The 22,601-nt window shown below is 49.6% G+C and overlaps 1 protein-coding gene across 12 annotated transcripts in view; it reads right to left on the bottom strand.

The window, feature by feature from the left end:
• Positions 1–22,601, bottom strand: part of GAS7 (growth arrest specific 7) — a 224,138-nt gene that overhangs the window by 32,914 nt on the left and 168,623 nt on the right. For all 12 annotated transcript variants that reach the window (XM_036927721.2, XM_057500865.1, XM_036927724.2 and 9 more), the window contains 2 exons: positions 15,157–15,242; positions 6,723–6,776 (listed from right to left, as the gene is read on the bottom strand). In XM_036927721.2, coding sequence (XP_036783616.1) covers positions 6,723–6,776; positions 15,157–15,242 — 140 coding nt within the window. The remainder of the gene's footprint in view (positions 1–6,722; positions 6,777–15,156; positions 15,243–22,601) is intronic.

Genomic DNA, 22,601 nt, shown 5'->3' with positions numbered 1-22,601 from the left:
AGCAGATGCTGAATGTCATAGAAACCGCAGCTGAGGTTGGGGGGTGACTGGCCTCTGCTTTGGGGAGGGGGAGAGGGGGTGGAGGTCTGTTTAGGAGGCAAAGACCTCTCAGCTCCCACCAAGTATTGTCAAGCCCAAATGAGTCCAGAGTTGTCAGGTTATGTGATGAATCAAAAGCTGAAAATCGGATTAATGAGGTGTCTCAGTGTTTAAATGTTGGCAAATAACTCAAGGTTAATAATAAAAACAAGGTCAACAGCTACCCTACCCCGTGTAAGCCAAGCCAAGCCGTCTGCCGGCTGAGTCAGGCCATAGGTCCCTGGCCATGACCTCTGGCTCGGGGGCTCGAGGGCAGCTGGAAGTAATCTAGACCCCAGGCTGCCCAGGGGCACAGGCTTCACTTGCAGTCTGGGGAAGCCAGCAGGGAAGGGAAGGAGGCCGCTCCCCCTGGATCCTGACATCTGGCTGAAGTCAGACCAATGAACCCCACTCCGGAGGGAAGTGTGGCACAGTGAGGACTGGAGCAGGAATGACTCAGAGAGCTCTGGAGATGGGGGCACTGTATTCTGCCAAATTCAGGGCAGAAGCCTGAGGGACCCTGGGGTTGGGGAGGGTTTTTCTCCCAATGCTGCACCACTCTCCAAAGTGTCTCTGGTCTGCAGGAGCCTGCTAGGCAGGGAAGGTCAGCCTCTCAGTGCCCAGCATCAGGCAATCATCTCCCCAAACCTTCTATCTAGGCTGATACCCCAAGGTGTGTCCTGAGGTACGTCTCCTCCCCAGGCTTCAGCAACCGGCTGCCATGTGGTCTTACTTGCAGCAACTATGGAAATGAGGGTTGGATTCCAAAGTCTCACAAAGTCCTTATGTCATGTTCTGGTTATTCTTGTCTCGACAAATAGTGGAAATTTCAGCCCATCTTTATTTTGCTTAATATTGTAGTCCATGAAGATTTCAATCAACTTTAGTGATAAATTTACTATGTCATTAAGTTGGGCGCTAAAGGAACTCAGGGTGAAGGTGCTCAGGCACAGGTGTAAATGTCTTCTGGAGTGGCCTGTAAGGGTTCTAGAAGGCGGGGGGCCCCACACATGGCCCTGTAATAACCACTGACACCAGCTGGGTGTGGGGGTGGGTGGGAGAGGATAAGGACTCGTTCCTCTTATTGTTTCTACCACTTCATGAGGACACCGGTCCTTGAACAGACTGGCCAGGTGCCCCGAGGCACCTGTCTCCACCCTTGTCCACTCTAGTTTGGGGATTTCTCACTCCCAGCTCCTCCCCAGGGATCTCCCAAATCCTCAGAGCCCCGTGCCCCCTGGTGGGCGTCTCGAGAACTGCACCTTGCCTGCCCCCTCCTGGGAGGGAATTGTAATGTTGTGGAATTCCTGGGGAGCCCTTCTCCGGCACCCTGCCGAGAGCTCTGTATTCCTCCTCACAAGCTGGGTGACACTGGCTTCATTTCATATGAGGAAACTAGGGATCACAGAAGTGAAGGATTTGAATCCAGACTGGGCTTACAGCAGAGCTCAAGCCCTTGACCACAACACTATTCAGTGGAACACCTGCTTGTCCACTATCCACACAAACATTTGTTGAATGGCTACTTGGTACCACGTGCTGTGCTAGATCTTTCCAGCACTTCATGCATGTACATTTATGATTATGTTCCTTGCGATTGTTTATTCAGCATCTGTCCTCCTTGCAAGACAGTCTGCTCCATGAGGGGAGGAAGACCCTTTTTTCCTAGCACCTGGTGCAGCCCAGGCCCCTGAATGCTGCTCAGCAAATGCTTCTTGCTGCAATACCCAGAGGCTAGAGATGGAGTCTCTGCCCTCTATGGTTTTTTGTCCTCATGTGGAAGGCAAATAAGTAAATAAGTAATTGTAATACTTTGGGATAAATCTACCACTGGAATGAGCATGCAATGCTGGGGCTACAGGCAGGGCCAGGGGCTCAGGGGAGGAGTCTTAGTGGGGATTTGGAGAGGCCAGAGCAGGAGGGGTGGGGTTGATGGGAGGTGAAGAGTGTTTGGGGGGAGGAAAAGGGCCTGGGGCTCTGAGGATACACCCCACCACTGGGGAACATGCTGCTCTGCATGGCTGGGACTCAGGGAGCAGACAAAACTGAGCGAGACCAGAGTGGGCCTTGCAGGCGTGGGAGCCGTGGAAGTGTGTGGCAAGAGAATGACATGATTGGGATGCTCTTGGGGTGAGTATTCCCGCTGCAGCATGGGATGATACCCCGGAAGGAGAATGCTGACCTCGGCCACCTGCCATTAGGGCAGGCTCCACGGTGACTGGGAGCCGTGACGGTGACTCAGAGCAACATAGCAGAGAGGATAACCAGACCACAGGACTCTGCATACAGACTCCAGAACACCACGAAGTTAACTCAGTGGTTGTCAACCAGGGATGATTTTGCTCCCTGATCCCTGCCCCCCGGTACATTTGGCAATGTGGAGACATTTTTGGTTGTCACAAAACGGGGCTGGAGGGGTTGCCACTGGCACCTGGCGGGTAGAGGCCAGGGTGGAGCATTAACACGCAGCAATGCACAGGAGGGCCCCATGACAAAGAGGGAGCCGGCTGGAAAAGTGAGTGGTGTGGTGGCTGAGAAAGTCTGAGTGGACTAGCTTGGGCAGACAGGAGCGTTTCCATGTAGTGTTTCCAAGCTACTGACAGGAAGCACGTCAGGGGTGGGGGACCCCTGATTCAGGAGAGAGCGATGCAGCAGAGGTGGGTGGTGAGCGCTGGCGGGGTGTGTGTGGGGACTGATGTCCAGTAAGCAATTAGAGCTCATATGTTTATTTGCAACCACCCAGTGCAAACTCATGCACAGATGAGCAAGCCAGGGCACCAACGGGTCAGGGCCCTTGCCTGCTATCGTGCAGCTAAAAATGGCAGAGCGAGGTCTACTGCCAGTTTCCCAATTCCTGGGCCACCACTCCTAGCACTGCCCTGGACTTCTATGGCCTCAGGCCTCACAGTCAAGGCTCCTGTGCCCCCACATCAGAAGGGCTAGAAAGAGGGAAGCAGCCCCCAGTTGACCACATGCTCCATCCAGCAGGGCTCCAAAGCCCAGAGAGGGAAGAGAAGGTGCCAGAGGCCTTTCCCCATGGAGACCTTCCTGTGTGAATGCTTGTCCCCTCCGGGGTGACGTTTTCCAGGCAGTTAACACCAGCTCTGGGACAGAGCTTGCCTCCTCCCAAGGCTTCCTGGGGGCAGTAAGACCCTCAGCCACATCCTCCACCCACATACACAGAGGACCCAAAACCTAACACGCCAGCCCCAGTTCTAAATGCTCTATATGTATCACCTCATTTAATCCCCAACCCTGTAATTTAGGTTGCTATTATTGTCCCCATTTTACAGACGAGGCAACTACGGCACAGAGAGGTCAGCAACTTACTCAAGATCACACAGCTTGTGAATAATGGTGGAATCAGGGTCTGAAGCTAGGCAGTCTGGCTCTTAACCCTACCTCACACTACCTTTCCAATGCACTGAGGTGTAGACATGCCATCCCTCTCCCACCCCCAGCAGGGGCTCAGGTAGGAAGGGTGCTCGACAGAGCAGGAGACGGAGAGCCTAGCCAAGTGCACTGTTGGGGCAAAGCTCCGGGAGCCACCCCACGCCCACGGGCAGCAGCACCTTTGCTCTCACACCAAGAGTTTACTTCACCCCTTGGATAAATGGAGAAACACGCCTACCCCGAGGCCCACAGCGCTCACTGTGCAGTGTGGTTCTGCCAGGACCATCCTGCGCAGAGGCAGCCTGAGCTACAGGCTGTCCCCAGAAACCTTCCATGAGGTCTCTGAGGGGACTACAGCTGCACTAAAGCAGCCGGCTGTGGCATGGGAGCCACTCAACACCGTGGGACCCCCCCAAGGGGCCTGACGTGGAGAGGCCCTGAGCACAATGCCCCCCACCCCGAGTCCAGGGCCAGCACACAGGCAGCCTGGAGGGCAGAGGCCATAGCTCCTTGCCCATCTACCTGGACAGCCACTGCAGCACAGAGGAGATGATGGCTTGACAACCAAGCAGGCCCCGAATTTTCTCCTGGAGGGAGGCTGATCGGGGTGGGTGGTGAAGGGGAAGAGCTGGGGTCCGTGGGGGCATAAAAGAAATGACCCCACCTCCAGCTGGGGCTCACCTCCAGCCCACGAGCTCCCACCCAGGGTCTGGGGCCCCCAACATCAGGAAGTGGTGACCAAAGACCACAGGCATCCCCCAAATTCCTCTTTTCAGAAGGTGAGTTTGGCGGCATGGCATTGGGAATCCTTTAGATCCTGATGTATCACGTTTGTGCCGAGGGCTGAGAGGTGTTGCTGGCACCCGTCACGTCTGGTCCAGCAGCCTGCTCCACAGCGGCCCTGCCCCGGGCCCCGCTGAATGTGTCCGCCCCTCCCTGACTCATACCAGGCTCCTCGGCCCCACCACGACTCAGACAGGGCCAGGCTTGCAAATTTCTACTCCGCAGGATCAGACAGGGTGAAGATGCTCACCTCCTCCTACACGCCAAGGAGAGGTTGGCTTGGACCCCACCCCTCTGGGTGTCTTTCCTTCCCTTCCTCTGAGCAGCCCTGCGGCATCTCCTTGGGAAACCCTGAGCTCCGGGGGCTCAGAACCCAGAGGAAAGGGCTGGGTTATGGGCAAAGTGGCACGTCCCTCTTCAGCTGCCTCCAGCCTGGGGATGCGTGGGGCCACCTGGGCACAGCTCAAATGCCAGGCTCTGCTCCTCACCTGCTCTGCACCCCTCGACCAGTCCCTCCCATCCTCGGTTTCCCCAGCAAAAATTCCCCAAGGCTTGGGTGTTTATTTAAAACCTCTGGGGTGGTGGTTACAAGGCAAACTTCCCAGCTGGGCCCCAGAGAGACCAATTGTAGGTCTAGGATTCCATCAAAGACCCTGTGTTTTAGACAAGCATCCCAGAGGCTTCCAGTGCCAACTACACTTGGCAGGCCAGTCCCTGAGCAGCACTGATGTAGGTCAGCAGGGAGGAGGAGAGAAGGTAGCGAGGCAGGATGGACAAGGAGTGTCATGAGGAGACCCTGGGGCCAAGCCCAGCCCCTCTGATCAAGCCTGGAGCTCTGGCTCGGAGTCTAGGTGCAGCATGGGACTCACGTCCACACTGCGGCTGGGCCCCATCCCCACAGGCCTTTCAGGCAATTCTGGGAGAACTCTTCTACAGTTCTAATACACCAGGGCCCTCCCACTTTCTCCCCTGTCAGGGAATTTCGGCAGCTCCTGTTTTGCTCCAGCCCTCTGGGGCATTCTGTGGCCATCTGAAGATGGGGACTGTGCCTCAGAAAGTCTCCCCTGCCCTGCCCAGTCCCATGAGCCCCAGCAACCAGGAAGCTGCCTAGGCCCAGGGCCACGTGGGCTGAGCCAACCTGACCCACCCTCAGGAGGCAGTTCCACCCAGGGCACTGCCCGTGGTAAGAGCCCAGGTCTCAGATCCTGCTGCTTCCCAGTGGTGTGACCTTGAAAGGGATGGCTCTGTGCCCCAGTTTCCTTATATGTAAGCAGGGTGACGAGAACACGAGAGTATACTGAGCACTTACTGAATGCCAGGTTCTGGTCTAAGTGCTTTCCCCGTAGGGACTGAGCTCTCACACTTCCCCGTGGCACAGACACCCGCCGTCTCCCCATTGCATAGACGTGGGTGCTGAGATACAGAGAGGCATAGGCACGTGTCCCAGGGCGTCAGCTAGTAGGTGTGGTAACTGACACTCCGGCTGCAGAGCTGAGGTTCACAATCCCCCCACCACACTGGTCCTACCCCTACACCTCACACAGTGAGCAGACAATTAAACGAGCTTCTGGGAACACTACTTGTGCATCATAAAAGCAAACAAAAGTGGCAGCCAATTATTGTTGTCACTGTATGCCTAACCCCCGTTTTCCTCCAAAGCAGGATTTGCAGCCTGCATGAGCCAGGGAAGCACACCCACTCCCAGTGTCATCTCCGTGGGGGTGGTCAGAATGGCTCAGAACTGTGTGTGACAGCCTCAGAGAGCAACTCCCCACTCCCAGCTCGGCTGCACTTGTGCAGACCCAGGACTGCACTTCTCACGTCTCCAAGTTATTGGCTATTTGAGCAGCTGGACAAGTCATTCACCCACTTGTGGTGGTGGGGTGGGGGTGCCACGGATGTCCAGCACCCGCTTCCCCCCAGGCACAGGGCTGATGTGGGTTGGGGAGAATTCTCCTCAGCCTCCACATGGGGGCTTGGCGGGCTTCTGGAAGAGCCCTGGGAGGCGGGTCTGGCCACTCTAGGCAGAAACTGCCTGCTTCCTATCAGGAACTCCCAGGAACTCTATTCTTAGGGCTCTTTCCCTTGCTTTTAACTTTGACATCTTCCACAAGTTACTCTGCACAAAAGCAGCCCTGCCGTGGCTGTAATTTACATGTCACATCACTTGCACGGAGCACATTCCCCCCCTTCACCCACCCCTGCCTGCCCTGCAAAAATGGTTTCTGCATCCTTCCAGCCACACTTCTTCTCCATCACCAGGAGAGAAAAAGTGAAATGTGAAATCAACAGAAGACAGACTGGGGTAGGAGGCAGGGGGAAACTCCCGTTACATCCAAGCTCTGGAACTTCCTGGATTCCGGGCTGGGTACCACTCAGCAGTCTGCATTGCCATGGCAACAGCTCAGCCGTGGCCGAACGCCCCAGCTTGCCACCCAACCTGTAAGCATTCCATGGGAGCCACTTACCGTGATGGTATTTTCCTTGCTCTGCTTTTTGCCTGGTGACGAGGATCCCAGGTTCTGCGGAGAGAGGCAAGAAACATCGTCAAAGCTGTTCTCCATATTGCACGTTTCCTTTTCCATTTGGGCGCCCTGAAGGTGGGGGGATTGGTTCAAAGCTTCGTGCTGGGCAAGTCCGGGCGGTTCTAGCTGCTGTTAACTCTTAAGTCACCATATTCTGGGAGAAGGCAGGCAGCAGTGCCCAGCCTGCAGATGAACTAGAGAAAGCCTCCAGAACAGGCTCTGAGGGAACTGCTCCGACCAGGTCTGCCTCCTCTTCTCCCCGTCTGTGATTTGGGGAGTTAACCCCTCAGCTGCCCTCTGCTGGTAAATGATTCCGCGCACTGCCTCCTGCCGGCACCTGCAGAGTCTCCCCAGGAGCAGAGTTAAGGCAGAGTGCCGGCTACCGCCTCCCGGCACTGAGGATTCAAAACATGACATCTTTGATACGTGTCCCACACATCAAACCCTGAATACGTGCAATGTGCACAGGGGCCACCTCCGTGCTCACCGCTCTCCCAACCCTGAGAGCCAAGAGGGATTTCGCAGCAGAGCCGTGTTTCAGCTTTCATTCAGTCTCTGGAATGCCTCTTTATGTCTTCCAGTTGCCAGAGAACCATCATGCCAAGTACCTCCGAGCCCGCAGGTCCTCAGCTGCCTGCCCATCCCAGGATGGCTCTGGTCTGGAAAACTCAGGATTGCCAGCTGAAACTGCCACAATGGCCATCAGAGCCTAAGGTCCCAAAGGGGAGGGTGAATTCTGGGTCTTCCTTGTCCCACTATTAGTGGTTACACTGGGATTCAGAAAGGTCCCAGAGCAGGATGTGTGAGCTGGGAAGCAGGTCACCCCTAAACCCCATGGGTGGCCACTGTATTATGTCCTGGGACTCACAGCCTTATTCTTTCTCTAGTGGACTGTAAGGAAGTGGCTGTGAGGACTCCAGAGAAAAAGCAGAAGGGCTTCTCCCACAGAGGGAACCGGCAGACACCCATCTCCTGGCCAGCAAAGCCCTGGGCCACCTGGCAGGATGATCGTCAGGGGTGGGTTCAGCCCCTGTCTTGGGAACCCACCTGCAAATCAGGCAGGGCAGGACACTTGATGGCATCCCTACTGACTGACCCATTCCCTTACTTCCAGCTTTTAACTAAAGCCAATGAATGCCAATGGTCTCAGACTGTGTAGCTGAAAGGGACTTTACTAAGACCATCTAATTCACAGACCAGAAAATGAACTCATTAGCCCTGACATCCTGCCAAGGAATGTGAGCTCCTTGAGTCTTGGTTTCCCTGTGTTACCAACAGGCTCAAGCTTTGGAGTGCATCAGAATTAACTGAGGAATCTGCTCCAAACTGAGCCCCAGCCACACCTCCCAGAGCCTCTGACCCAGCAAGTCTGAGGCAGGCCTGTACCTCTGACAGAATCTGGGGACTGCTCCTGGAGGCAGACTGATCTACGTTCTGTCATTTCACTGAGGCTCCCCTACTTACTGTAGCTGCTTTAGCAGCCCCAGCAGGCTCTGGGGCCCCATCAAGCTTGTGACCAACCACAGCTTCCAGAGATGTCTGTATGGCATTGACTCATCTGGCACACTCACCCTGGACTCTCCCAAGCTGTCAGTTCTACCCCAGGGCACTTGCCAAAACTAGGGAGGGGAGAGACAGAGGCCACATGGCTGGAGCCCAAGAGCTACTCTCCAGGGAAAAGAAAAGGTGCAGGGCTCTGAGCTCTATCAAAGGTTCATCCATTCAGAGACACTGGCCCAGCAAATCTATGCCAGGGAGGGATGTGGGGAGGGGAGCCTTTGGTGTGGATTTTGCAGTTTGCAGGGGTCACCCTGTCCACCCAGGGAGCTCAGGGTGGCCACCGTCCATGGCCACCCAGGAGGCTTAGGGGTGACCTGTCATGGACACATGTTGCCACTGTGCTCCAACCCCGGGAAGGGCAACCAGTGCTCAGGCAGCCTTGGCAACAGCCTTTGAGTCTGTACATCGATGTTGCTGATGGTGCTGAGGACAAGGAGGATAACCACCAGAGGAGGAAGCTCTGCAAGAGCTCCTTCCCAAGGGTGCTTACAAGGCAGACATGCGGCTAGACATTTGACGTACATCATCTCCAATCCTCACAACCCCTGCCCATGTTACAGATGGTGAAACTGAGGCTTGCAGAAATGACCTACTTGGTCTATGGTTACAAGGCAGGTAAATAGAGGAAATCAGAACTCAAGCCTGAATAACGCTTTTATCTTCTGTCATCTCTCCACTCGGAGACCTGGGACATGCTCCTGCTCCCCAGGTGTCTCTGCAGGGGTCAAAAAAGAGCTCCATCATCCATGATCATTCATTTGGGTACCACTGTGTCCAAGACTCCATGGAATGAAGCTGAACACAGAGGTCACCCTCCTTCCTCTAACTTGGGCCAGGATAGGAGCACAAGGAGTGTCTGGCACTGGGGGTGATATGCTCAGTGTGGGGTCAGCACCTTCCCCATCTCTGCTCTACTAGCTGTGCAGTTTCAGCCAGTGCCAGGTAGGGGGATCACAGGCTCTTCCAGGCAGTCTCCGGTTTGCTGCTCTGTGTTTGTTGCTGATGACCATGCCCACTGTGCCAACATCATTTATACCCATACACATGTGTGCACATCATACACACACACCCAGTAGCACTCCACTGAAAGGGCTCAGAAAGAAGGACACCTCAGTCACAGCGAGAACACTTCCTAGCTAGAAATTGGTTTCTAAATACCATTCCCTATGTAAAAAGAACCCAGGCTCCTTGGAGAAATGGCTAATTTCAAATGCCACATAGGCCTGGGACACCTTATTGTGCAAAGAGGTAAGAAAGTGTTCAAAGAATGATGTAACATAACCAAAGAACCAAAGACCAGCACAAAGGGGCCCCAACAAGCCCCATGTGGGGCAATTTGAGCATGGATATGAATGACTACAAGTGATTGACTCCAAAAAGCAGGGGGAGGGAGAGGACAGCATTTCTTTCAGGAAGAATTCCAATGCAAATGTAGAAGGAATTAGAAAATTACCATTTGCAACCGCCAAAGTCAAAATAGATTCAGGTCACAATCCAGGATGCTCAGAGTGCCAAGTAAATAGATTACTAGGGTACAGGATATGCGCATGGTCTCACCCCATCAGCCCACAGGTAACTGACAAATTAAAAAGGGAAAATATGCCTCTACAAAGGAGCAATCTGGCTGTCACATTAACTGGGAACTCAAACTCAGCATCCTGTGTAGGGTGACAACCTGGGAGTGTGTGTCTCCTGACTGCTGCAGTAAGAAGTACTCAATAGGCCCCCACTGGTACTCTTGTCCAAACTGCTGGCCCTGAATCTAAGCATAAGAAAACAATTAGACCAGGACTGTCAGTCATTGAACTGACCTGGACTCTCCATCTGCCCCTGCCCCACACCCACCAAAAGCCACAGTAAGGAAAGACAAAAGAAAAAATGTGTGGGGAATATAGTCTAGACCAAAGGAGACTAAAGTGATAAGAGGAAATGGTAAGTCTATACAATGGAATATTATTTGGCCATAAAAAAGCAATGAAGTGCTAATAGATGCCCCAATGATAATGGCCCCGGAAACATTCCAAGTGAAAGAAGCCAGACACCAAAGACCATACACTGTATGCGTCCATGGATATGGAATGTCCAGAATAGGCAAATCCAGAGACAGACAGCAGATGAGGGGCTACCCAAGGCTTATGGAGATTCTTTGGGGGTGATGGAAAATGTGGTGATGGTTGCCCACCTTGTGGCCACTGTGTTGTACATTTTAAATGGGTAAGTGGTACGCTGTGTCAGTTACATCTCAGTAAAGATGTTTCAAAGGACAGAAACTAAAGAGCTTCAACAACTAATGTATCCATATATGAAACTTGAATGGATCTTGGGTTGGGGAGAAAAGAAGCCATAAAAGACATTTTCAGGACAACTGGGGAGTCTGAATATGGATTATATATATTAGATGATATTACTGAAATAATGTTTTCTTAAATGCACTAATGGTATTGTGGTTATGTCTTCCCCTACAGGGATACATTCTGAAATTGTTTACAGTTAAAACAACGTGTCAGGAATTTGCTTTAAAGTAATCCCAGGGGGTTTTGGAGACTGTCAGGGGTAAGGAATGAGAATATAAATGCAACAAAATTGCCAAGTAATTGTTGATTATTGGTCCATGGTACTTTATTATAGTATCCCTTCTATTAAAAGTGGGTTTTTAAAATCTCTTTTACCTATGATTCCATAAAATTTTTCTCCTTTCCTTTTTTTACATCCCACCCCAATCTGGTTTCCTGACCTTGCCTGGCCACTCCACTGTCACTCAGAGGAGAGGACAACCTGAGAGTCGTAACATACAAGGCAGGGCTTGGCAGACTGCAGCGGGTCATGCACAGCAGTTCAGCAAGCCCCCACCCTGCATGTCTTCTCCACCACCTCACTGCCCTGTGAACAGTCTGGGTTCCACCCCCTCGGCAGGTGGGATCCAGTGTGAAACCTCTCAATGGCTTCTAGGTACTGTTAGAATAAAACCCAAGCTCCTCACAACAGGCCTGGGCGAACTCCTCCAGCCTCATCTCCTGTCCTCCCTACACCTGCTCATTTAGCAAACTCATTTAGCAAATCACAGCCCCACTTGGCCTCTATGGGTTCCTTGAAATCACTGCTCTCCTTCCTGCCTCCAGGCATCCACATGTGCTGTTCCCTTACCTGGCACACTGTTTCGCCCCACCCAACCTCCTTACCAAGCTAAACCCTTGCTCATTTTTCCAGTCTTAGCCTAAGTATCTTTTCCTATGGAGGCCATCACCAGCATTTCCATCCCCACCCACCATTACCCAGCTAGGTTCTCATGCCACACACTTCTAGCCCTATCACTGCTGAAATGCAATAATCGTTTAGCTCATGTCTTTCTCCAGCACCAGCTATATACACGTCCATCAAAGCAGGAGCTCTTCTGCCTATAACTCAGTGCCTGGCAAAGAACTAGATGTCAGTAGAACATGTATGACTGAATTGGGTGGGATGGGGATGGGGGGGGGCACTGAGTAAATGAGCTCTCAGCCTTTCACCTCTTCCTCTTCCTCAGACTCCATTCTCCAATGAGTCTCTTAAGTTTCCAAGCCCTTAACCTCATTCTCTTTCCTCCTTCCTGTGTCTTTCTTGGGGAAGTTCATGGGAAGCCAGAGCAACCGAAAAGTGGGCCACAAGAGGGCCTGGGTATGGTGGGCAGGTCCCTTGCCCTCCCTGCACCTGTGTAGGGATCAAAGGGCTCTCAACACAGCCCCGAGCAGGCAGGTGGGGACAGGCTAGGACATGCGTCTGCAAAGGCCAGCAGGACTACCAGCCTTGATCCCCACTGTGCCCTCAATCAGGTGACCCCCACTTACCCAGTACCCAGGCAGCCCGCCCCAGGGTGCAGACTTGAAAACTTCCACTGGGTGGCGCCAGATCACCACCGCCTGTGCCCCCCAGCCGTACAGGTGTCCCAGGGCTGGGGCAAGGGAGGGCAGGCACCCCAGGGGCTGCTGGACACCCAGCCCAGCCATCACCTTGCCCAGGACAGGGCAAGCTGGGGACACACTCCTGGTTTCCAAGAAGATTAGGTATGCCCTCCCCACCTCCACCACCCCAACACTCTCATCTTCCTGATTAGCTTGCTCAAGGAAGGGCAGCCAACAGGAAAAGAATGCACAGGGCTTTGAGCAAACCTTAAGCAAGCCTCTTGACCCAACCCTGACCCTGCACTTCAATTGGCCTTGTGTTCATTCACTCATTCATTCATTCTTCAAGTACTATTAAGTTGTAATTGTTACTGATCATGATTGACAGCCTGGGATAGCAGCGAGGAAAGGCTATGCATGCTGAATAGCACCTTATGCACTTTGGGGATCACTTGTGGGTAGCACTCTCTATAAATACCACACTGTATCCTACTTCTTCACTGGCCTCCAGCACCTCTGTGGACAGCCAGGTCCACAGCGCCCCAAATCCTTCCACAGCTGAAAAGAATGACATTCTACCTTATAGCTCTGGGAACTGTTGAACGAATGCTTATTTGCTCTCTCCAGGTGCTGTATTTTCTATTTTTCTTACTCTGATGACACTTCAACATTCAACATTATCATCCCAACCAGACACCCTCAACTCCGCCTGTCCCGTAAGCAGTTGATGCTTGCCCACCAGACCTGGGTCTCCAGACCTGGTCTTCCCTGCATCCCCAATACCAGTATCTTACTTCTAATTTCTTTTAAAAAGAATGCTCATTATACTGCTTTGTATAAAAGCAAGATGGGTCCATTTTAGGAAATTTGAAAATATAATCAAAAGTATGAAGAAAATAAAAATTATCTTAGACTAAGGTTTCTCTACTTCAGCTATGTTCGTATTTTTGAACTGGATTAAATCTTTATTGATGGTTGCTGTCCCTGTGCGTGGTGGAATGGTTAATGATATCCCAGACATTACTCACTAGATGCCAGCAGTTACCCCTCCCCAGCTCGACTGCCAACATGTCTCCAAAGAAGGCCAATGTCCCCTGATTGAGAATCACAGTCTTAGGTGTAAACAGTATCACCATCAATGTTCTGGTTTATTTTTCTTCCAGTCATTTGTTTCCATGAAGTACAGATTTCCTCCTCCCCAGTAAGACTATATGTTCTGCTTTTCCCACTCAATATCATTTTCTCAGCATTTTCCTAAATCATTAAATTTTCTTCAGAACAAGGCTTTTTAATGGCTTCATGGTATCACTGGCTGGATGAACATTCAGTGCCAAACATCCAGCTTACCCATGCCCTGCTGCTGGACAATTAGGTTGTGTCCAATGCTGCAGCGCTGTAAATGGTGCTTGAGTGGACAGCCTCACACATTCACCAGAATCCCTGAATGTATTCCAAGAACAGACGCTGGGAAGGAAATTCCCGGGTAAAAGGCTTACGGCACACCCTGTCCAATCAGCTTCTAGGAAGGTTCTATCAGTATACATGTTTTAAAAAATGGTTGACTAACACCTTTATAGTATTTTAAGGTTGGGGGAGACATATTCCATCAGGGAAGGAAGGAAGAATGATTGGTGGCGGGGGATTGTTTCCAATATTCTTGATGATGCCCAGGGTCTCACCAGCTTTTTCAATCACGTTATAACCACAGCAGAATGTAGGTTCATGTCTTCAGAAAACCCTGCTGTCAGCTGGCAGATAAGCCTCATTTCAAAGAGACTGCCTGAGGCTGGATCAAGAAGGCTAGTTGGGGGCTCAGCAGGAAGCGCATGATGCCAGCGCTCTGATGTGTGCCGTGACTAGGGGGTGGGAGGCACGCACACATGCTGAGCCTAGATCCTCGCCGTCCAAGGCAAGGGCAGCCCCCACCAGCAGTCTCTGGGTGCTGGTTGGAAACACGGAACCTCAGACTCCTTCCTGGCCCTCCTGAATCAGAAGGTGCGTGCCAGCAGGAGGCCCAGTTGATTCTGAAGCCCACCAAAATGTAAGAAGCCTTGGCCCACATGCATGTCCAAATTCTTTCCCAGCCTTTTAGCTGAACTGAACCGCAACCTCCTAAGATAATTTAATTAGTTCCCAAAAACGAATACTTTGACTGTATTAAAAGCTCAGAGTAACATTTTAGGCAGCCATAGTAACAGACCACAGGTCTTCCCCCGACATCCACAAGAGCATCAACACTGTCGTCATCACCATGGCCTGTGGGGCCTGGCACTTAATTCCTGGAGGAGACTGGTGGATTTTCAGGCTTAAGAGCATCTTCCTATATAATTTAGGGCAGGCTAAATAGGGCCAGTCCTCAGTTTCTTAGATGCAGTTTAAAGCAACTGGAAAACCCACTGGGCTTGGCATCAACTACTTAGTAACCGTGACAACCTGCACAAGTCACTTAACTTGTCTGAGACTCTGGCCCATCTGTAACACAGGCACCGTACTGACCCTACCACCTGTGCTTGCATGAGTGTCAACTGAGATGATGAATGAGCAAATAGTCTGGGAAGCTGAGAACATCCTCCCATGTCCTTCCATCCCACAGCTGTCTCTTTGTAGAAAGGGAAATGGCCTGGCCCTATCCTTCTTCTTAAAGTGACAGGAAGTCTAGACTGCATCAGGAATCCAGACGCAGGATGGAACCCACCCCACAACAACCGTAACAATCCCGTCACCATCGCACTCTTCAAACCATCCTCAGCCTTGAGAGAAAACCAATAAACAACACTGGCCCACCCTCCCCTTGTCATGGGGCACTGAATGACCCAGGTACACCACCCACTCTCCACTTGGGGCAGAACTGGGCTGCAGCCACCTGGACATGCCCACCTTAAGGCAGCTCCCTGGTCCTGCATAAAGGGCTACCCCACCTCCTGTAAAGGACCCCTTACCTGGAAATCGCCGGTGGATTTTCGGACACTCATGTGGGCTGTCTCGGGAGGGTGTGCCGGGGTCCCTGACACGTGGTATCCATTCACTGCAGGGAAAGAAAACGCTGCTCAGACTGTGCTGGCCACAGACGGGCACCTCTGGCTGCCTGCAATGACAGCCCCTTCTCCCGCTGCGTTCTGAGAGGTCTTGCCTGGCTAGGATCTTACCCATGTTGACAGAGCTGGACATGGGTTGAAAGCATCTCTCTAATCCCTGGAACCCAATTACCGAACTCTTGGGGGAACCAAGTTTCTTTTTGAACCAGAGAGGAAGGGGAATATGATTAAGAGGAGGTGAGGTCATTATAGTCCAACTGCCACCAGAAAATGCAGCGGTTGTAGTCACTGGTGAAGGGTCACAGCTCTCTCTGCAGAGCAGGCAGCCCTTCCCCGACCTTCGTGCGATTCCCGCTGGGGGACTTCGCTCACCCAAGCCCTCAGGGCTGTATAATGTGGGTATAAGGGAACAAGGACGGGATTTAGTAGTTTCCATGAAATTTGGCTTTGCCAGTTAATAGCCAGGGGATCATATGACACCCCTCTTGAGTCACATTTTACCTAAGTTAAAAAAAAAAAATCAAGACTCTAAAATTCTACCTCTGTGACACTCACCACTGTTCCTAAGGTGTGCTGACAAACCTGTTCTCCAAGGGGTGAAGGCAGAGCCCTGGTCTGCGGCACCTGCCAATTTCTGAGGCATACACATTTTCATCAATGCTGACTTAAAGCCCCCAACACCCCTCCGTGCTCCTGACATCACAAGTACACACTGGGGCCCGCGCAACCTCAGTTCCAGAGGCGATGCTGCTCTCAGGGAAAGGTATGTGAGCACAGGGAGTGGTTCCTCATCAGGGAGCCTCAGCTGCTGTTTCTGTAAAATGGGGATAACTCTACCCTGTCTCCAAACCTATTCTGTTGGTATGAAAGTCGAGTGATACTTGCAAAAGAATCTCTAAGTTATGAAGTACTTGATGAAAAAAGGGGAAGGGATGGAGAGAGAGAAGTTCACTGCTTCTGTTCCTGAATCTAGTCGCCTTGAACCCTGAGCCTGCCTATCTCTGGAAACCAGGAAAGCAAGCCTTCATCAGGTACCAGGTTTGGAGGAACGACCATAACACATATACTGTGCAGGTCAGACAAGAGACATATAAACTGATGTCCAACACACGGACCTTGTTGAGAAAGCTCTGTGGTGTGGCAGGAAGCAAGGAGGGTGGCTGTACGTCACTGGCACCTATGTATTTATGGGGCAAGGGCTGGAGGCAAGCAATGGCATGAGGAAGGCCACCCAACGTGGAACCATTTTCATGCTGGGGGATGCCCCCATTTTCTACCTCTTGCAGGGAAAAATCCAGGGCCACCTGTGAGCAGAGCCACACTCAGCAGATGCCTGTGGGCAGCTGGGCTGGCCTGACACTCTGAAAGAAGGGTGGGCACATTGGAGGACAACAGGAAACTGGGCACCGAGGTGGCCCCAGGGAAGCAACAAGAAACAACATATTAACCCTGCTCAGCCAGCCACAGTCCTCGTCTACAGTATGCCCCTCAGGCAGCTGGTCAAATTCTGGTACTCTCCATGCATCCTCCAGCTTAAGGTGGATGGGGAGCAGGATTCTGATAGCATCAGACAGTGCTGAGAGGGCTGAGGAGAATCTACTCATACAGGTATAAGCTATGCCAGGAAGGGCATTAGACTAATGATGAATACAACCCAAATGAAGGCATGATGTTTGAGAACTTTGATTTATCAACTAGCATAGCACTGAAATGAATAAAACACAAATGCCAGAGAATCTGAAGGCAACAGTAGAAAATCTTAGTACACTGTTTTCAGTCTATGACTGATCAGTGGCCAAAAGTGAGGATGTAGACTATCTAAGTAATTTAATTTAAAAGGCTTATTAAACATCATACTCAGAGATAACATCTTTTGCCAAGAAGCCACAGAACATCAAACAAAAAGTGGGCACATTTAAGCCACAAATAAAGTGTCAATAAATTGCAAAGACATAAATAACACAGGTGACATTCTCTGACTAGGAAGCAACAGAAGTAGGCATTAATAATGAAAGAACAAATATATAGCATCCCCATCCCTCCAGCTCACAAACACTAAGAAATCTAAGAAAATGCCCTTTTAATCTTAGGTCAAAGAGGAATTTAAAATTGTAATTACACAGTATTTAGAAAATAATAAGGAAGAACATATCAAAACAAATGGAATAAAGCCTGAATTATACTTGGAGGAACATCCATAGCCTTAATTATTTCATTACCAAAGTCCAGGGAATAAAAATAAATAGAGTAAACATCCAACTTGAGAATTTAGAAAAACATTTAAAAGTCAATAAAATAAACAAAAAAAAACATGAGAAAGGGATATAAATATGGCAGTAGAAATTAATGAGTTAGGAAACAAGATGATGTCAGCAATTCAAGCTGGTTCTCCTTGTGTATGGTGGGGGAGGCAGATCATAATAGAAAAGGCAGATCAGCCACCTAATTTGGAAGTGAGAGAGAACACAAATGCTCAGAATTTGGAATTAGGAAGAAAACATAAGGACATTCTAGAGATTTCTATTAAATGCAAGAACATATGATTTATAATTCTATGCTAATAAATATAAAACCTTCCATAAGATTCAAATTACCCAAAATGGTTTCTCAAAGGATGCTAGAAACATCAAAATAAGTAAAACCTCTGAAAATGACCTCCCTTCAAAAGGCACTAGGCACAGACGGTTTTACAGGCAGATTTGCTCAAACTCTCAACAAAGAAATATCTAGGCACGAACTGTACCAGAGTTTAGTTAGAAACTTGTGGTCAATTTCCCAGTTTATTAAGCAAATCCAACCTTATCATGACCCTAAAATCTACCAAAAAGAACAACAAACAGAATCACAGATCAGTTTGGCTACAAAAATGAAATGTGTAAGTTCTTACCTGAGTAGGCCTTAGTTTGGAATCAGGCACTACCCTTGATTTCGTTGGGTCTCTGTAAACCAAGGTTTCCTCAGCTCCTGAAGAGCTGAGGCTGCCCTACTGACCCCTACTTACTCCCTTCACAGCACCATTGGTAAACCACTATATTCTGCTCCCAGCATCCCCCAGGCTCCCAGCCTGACAGGCTAACAGCAGCCAGAAACTGCCTAATGCAAGGGCATTTTGCCCTTAATCCACCCTCTTGTCCTCACTTCAGTTCTGGGCTGTCAGCTGTTGACTAATCACTGCTCATGTCAAAACAATTACTGGGAAAGAAAAAATTTTCCATTCAACCATTTCTACCCATACAGAAGCTCTATCCTGACTCCATCTTGCTGCATTTCACTCAAACAGTTCCAGACACATTCAGAAAAGTGGCCAGTGGAGATCTGAACAGTGCAGATCACCCACAAGCATTCCTGATAAGCATTCCCAGTCCATGGGGCTCCCAGCTTACCAAGGGTTAGATGCAAGACAAAAGAGGCCACAGGGCGTACATCTGAGGTCTCCAGTTTCCAGGGAAAAATAAAATTAAAATTCATAAAGGATCACTCATACCCATAAGGAACATAACTCAGACTGGGGATACAAGAAGAAAACATAAAATGCCAAATTCAGTTGCTTTCCAGATAAGGAAAGGGAACAAAAAGCTCTATGCAGTACCTTTAGTAACTTCAAATGTAAATCTAAACACATGCACACACTTTACTCCTCTTTTAGACAGTTAAACAGACAAAAGGGGCAGGGTGGGTGGTGCTTGGGAGATGGATGATAAGAGGAGGGAACAGATTTCTGGGTAGAAAGGAGGAGGAGCTCTTAGGGGCCAGGGGAGAGTTAAGTGGGTAAAAATGGAAAAGCAGCAGCATAGAATGAGTTGCTGTGAGAAACAAAGTAACAAAGATGAGCCAGCAACATGTGCAGCTCAGAACTCACCCTGCACTTAGCTCTGCTTCCGCTGCTCAGCTCTAACCTCCAATATAGCAAGTTCCACCCTCCAAGCCCCATTGTCCAGGTTCCTGTTCCCTAAAGAACCCCAATGAGTGAAGTTACTCTGCCAAACAAGAAAATCATCCCTGGACACCCGCCTTCTGTCTCCTTGAGGTCCGGCCTGATCTGCTTTCTCTCCGGAATAAACACAGTAGCCTCTTTTCTCAAGGTCAAGAACCTTGGGAGCCCAAGGCCTTGTCCCTGAACTACCCCTCCCCGCCGCAAACCCACCTGCCCCTCCCCACCGCCGCAGCACCCCAGACGTGGCGGGTGTAATGTTTCCCTAGGCACAGGATACACGACAGCAGTTCTGCAGGATGCTTGTTATATGTGGTGAGCAGTGAAGGTAATGGTGAGGTAGGGCCATTACCTTCAATCTAAAGAGTTTGGGACAGATACCCCCTATATTCAGATTTAAATTGCTTTATTTGCAGACAGACTTTTAAAATACATACCAAGGCATACCTTGGAGATGTTGTGGGTTCATTCTAGGCCTCTGCAGTAAAGCAAATATCACAATAAAGTGAAATGAATTTTTTGGTTTCCCAGTGCAGATAAAAGTTATGTTTACACTCTACTGTAGTCTATTAAATGTGCAGTAGCATTATGTCTAAAAAAAAACCAGTACCCATACCTCAATTAAAAAATACTTCACTGCTAAAAAAATGCTAACCATCATCTGAGTTTTCAGCAAGTCATAATTTTTTGCTGGGGGAGGGTGTTGCCTCGATGTTGCTGGCTGCTGACTGATCAGGGTTGTGGCTGCTAAAGGCTGGGATGGCTGTAGCAATTTCTTAAATCAAGACAATGAAGTGTGCCACATTGAGTGACTCTTTCTTTCACAAAGGATTTCTCTGTAGCATGTGATGCTGTTTGACATCATTTTACACACAGAACTTAACTTAAAATTGAAGTCACTCTTAAACCCTGACACTGTTTTGTCAACTAAGTTATGGAATATCACTTGGTTGTCATTTCAACAATCTCCACAGCATCGTCACCAGGGGTAGATTCCATCTCAAGAAACTACCTTTGCTTACTCAGAAGAAATAACTCCACATCCATTGACACTGTATCATGAGATGTAACAACTCAGTCCCACCTTCAGGCTCCACATCTAATTCTAGTTCTCACATGCTTTCCACTGCATTTTCAGTTAATTCCTCCACTAAAGTCTGGAACCCCTCAAAGTCATCCATGAAGCTGGAATCAACTTCTTCCAAACTCCTGTTAATATTGCTGTTTTGACCTCTTACCATGAATCATGAATGTTCCTGATGGCATCTAGAATGGTGAATCCTTTCCAGGAGGTTTCAATTTTCTTTGCCCAGATTCAATAGAGGAATCACCATCACCATCACCAGCTACAGCCTTATGAAATGTACTTCTTAAATTATAAGACCGGAAAGTTGAAGTTACACTCCTTGATCCATGGGCTACAGAATGATGGTGTGTAAGCAGGTATGAAAATAACATTCATCTCATGGTACATCTCCATCAGAGCTCTTGGTGACCAGGCATATTGTTAACGAGCACGATTATCTTGAAAGGAATCTTTTTTTCTGGGCAGTTAGGTCTCAACAGTGGGCTTAAAATATTCAGGAAATCTTGTTGTAAACAATGTGCTGGCATCCAGGCCTTGCTGTCCCATTTACAGAGCACAGGCAAAGTAGCTTTAGCATAATTCTTAATGGCCCTAGGATTTTCAGAAGGGTAAATGAACACTGGCTTCAAATTAAAGTCGCTGGTAGCATTAGCCCCTAACAAGAGAGTCAGCCTGCCCCTTGAAGACGTAAAGCCAGGAACTGACTTCTCCTCTCTACCTATGGAATTCCTACATGGCATCTTCTTCCAACAGAAGGCTCTTTTATTTACACCAAGAATCTGTTGTTCAGTGTTTACCTTCATGAATTATCTTAGCTAGATCCCCTGGATAACTTGCAGCAGTTCCTACATCAGCGCTTGCTGCTTCATCTTGCACTTTTATGCATGGAGATGGCTTCTTTAAGCCTCCTGTACTGACCTCTGCTAGCTTCAAACTTTTCTTCTGCAGCTTCCTCACCTCTCTCGGCCTTCACAGAATTGACGAGAATCAGGTCCTTGCTCTGGATTAGGCTTTGGTTTAAGGGACTGTTGCGGCTGGTTCAATCTTCTGCGCAGACCACTCAAATGCTCCCGTATCAGCAATAAGGCCATTTTACTCTCTTATCATTTGTGTGTTCACTGGAGTAGTGCTTTTCATTTCCTTCCGGAACCTTTCCTTTGCATTTACAACTTGGCTGGCTGTCTGGCACAAGAGGCCTAGCTTTCGGCCTATGTCAGCTCCGGACATGCCTTCCTCACTTAAGCTTACTCATTTCTAGCTTTTGATTTAAAGTGAGAGATCGTGCGACTCTTCCTTGCACTTGAATATCTAGAGGCCACTGCAGGGTTATTAACTGGCCTGGTTTCAATATTGTTGTGTCTCACGGAATAGGGAGGCCTGAGGAGAGGGAGAGAAATGGGGATGGATGGCCAGTGGGGCAGTCAGAACACACACAACCTGTATTAATCAAGTTCACAGTCTTACATGGGCGTGATGCATGGTGCCCCAAAACAATTACAACATAACATCAAAGATCACTGATCATAGATCCCCATAACATATGTAATAATAATGAAAAAGTCTGAGATACTGTGAGAATTACCAGACTGTGACACAGAAACTCAAAGTGAGCAGATGCTACTGTGAAAAAAGCACCAAGAGACCTGCTCAATGTAGGGTTGCCACAAACCTTCAATTTGCAAAAAAATGCAGTATCTGTGGACAGCGATAAAATGAGGTATGCCTGCAAGTTCATGTGCTCTGTGAGTCTCAAGGCAACAGTGTGCGGTATTCCTTATACAGACCCAGAACCCATTTGGGGCAGGAAAGCAGGAATACCATGGAACCCACCTTGGGAAACACAGCTGTGGCTATAGGAAGGCAGGTTTTGAAGTCGGGCAAACCTAGGACAACACTGGAACCGGGTTTGTGCTCAGTATCTCTGAAGATGTAACAGGCATATCCCTGTCCCACTGCCCACCCCCCACAAGAATTTGGAAGGTCACTTGTCTACCATATTCACCTCATGTGTATATAGCATCCATCCTGGGCTGTTTAGAGGAGCAGTCTTACATGTATAGCCTTCCTGTCTAGAAATATCTGTCTGGCCACCTGGTCCTCACTGTTTCCCAATTGTCTAAAATGTAAACTGTATTCCTCCAAATAAAATGCACAATACATACATTTGTCCATGTGGTTGTAAATGGCTGAAAGCTGGTGGCTATGGTCCAGAGTATCAACAGCTAAAGAGGCCTTGGTAAGGTCCCCTGGGCCTCAGCCAACAAAAACAGTTAATCAAGGAGGAGAACACACAAGCCCCCTTCCAACAGGGGGTGTCATGGCCCTGCTGGG

The sequence above is a fragment of the Manis pentadactyla genome, chromosome 4 (genome assembly GCF_030020395.1).
Source record: "Manis pentadactyla isolate mManPen7 chromosome 4, mManPen7.hap1, whole genome shotgun sequence".
Classification (NCBI taxonomy): domain Eukaryota; kingdom Metazoa; phylum Chordata; class Mammalia; order Pholidota; family Manidae; genus Manis; species Manis pentadactyla.
The sequence above is the reverse complement of the archived record's forward strand: the minus strand, read 5'-3'. Positions and strand labels throughout refer to the sequence as shown.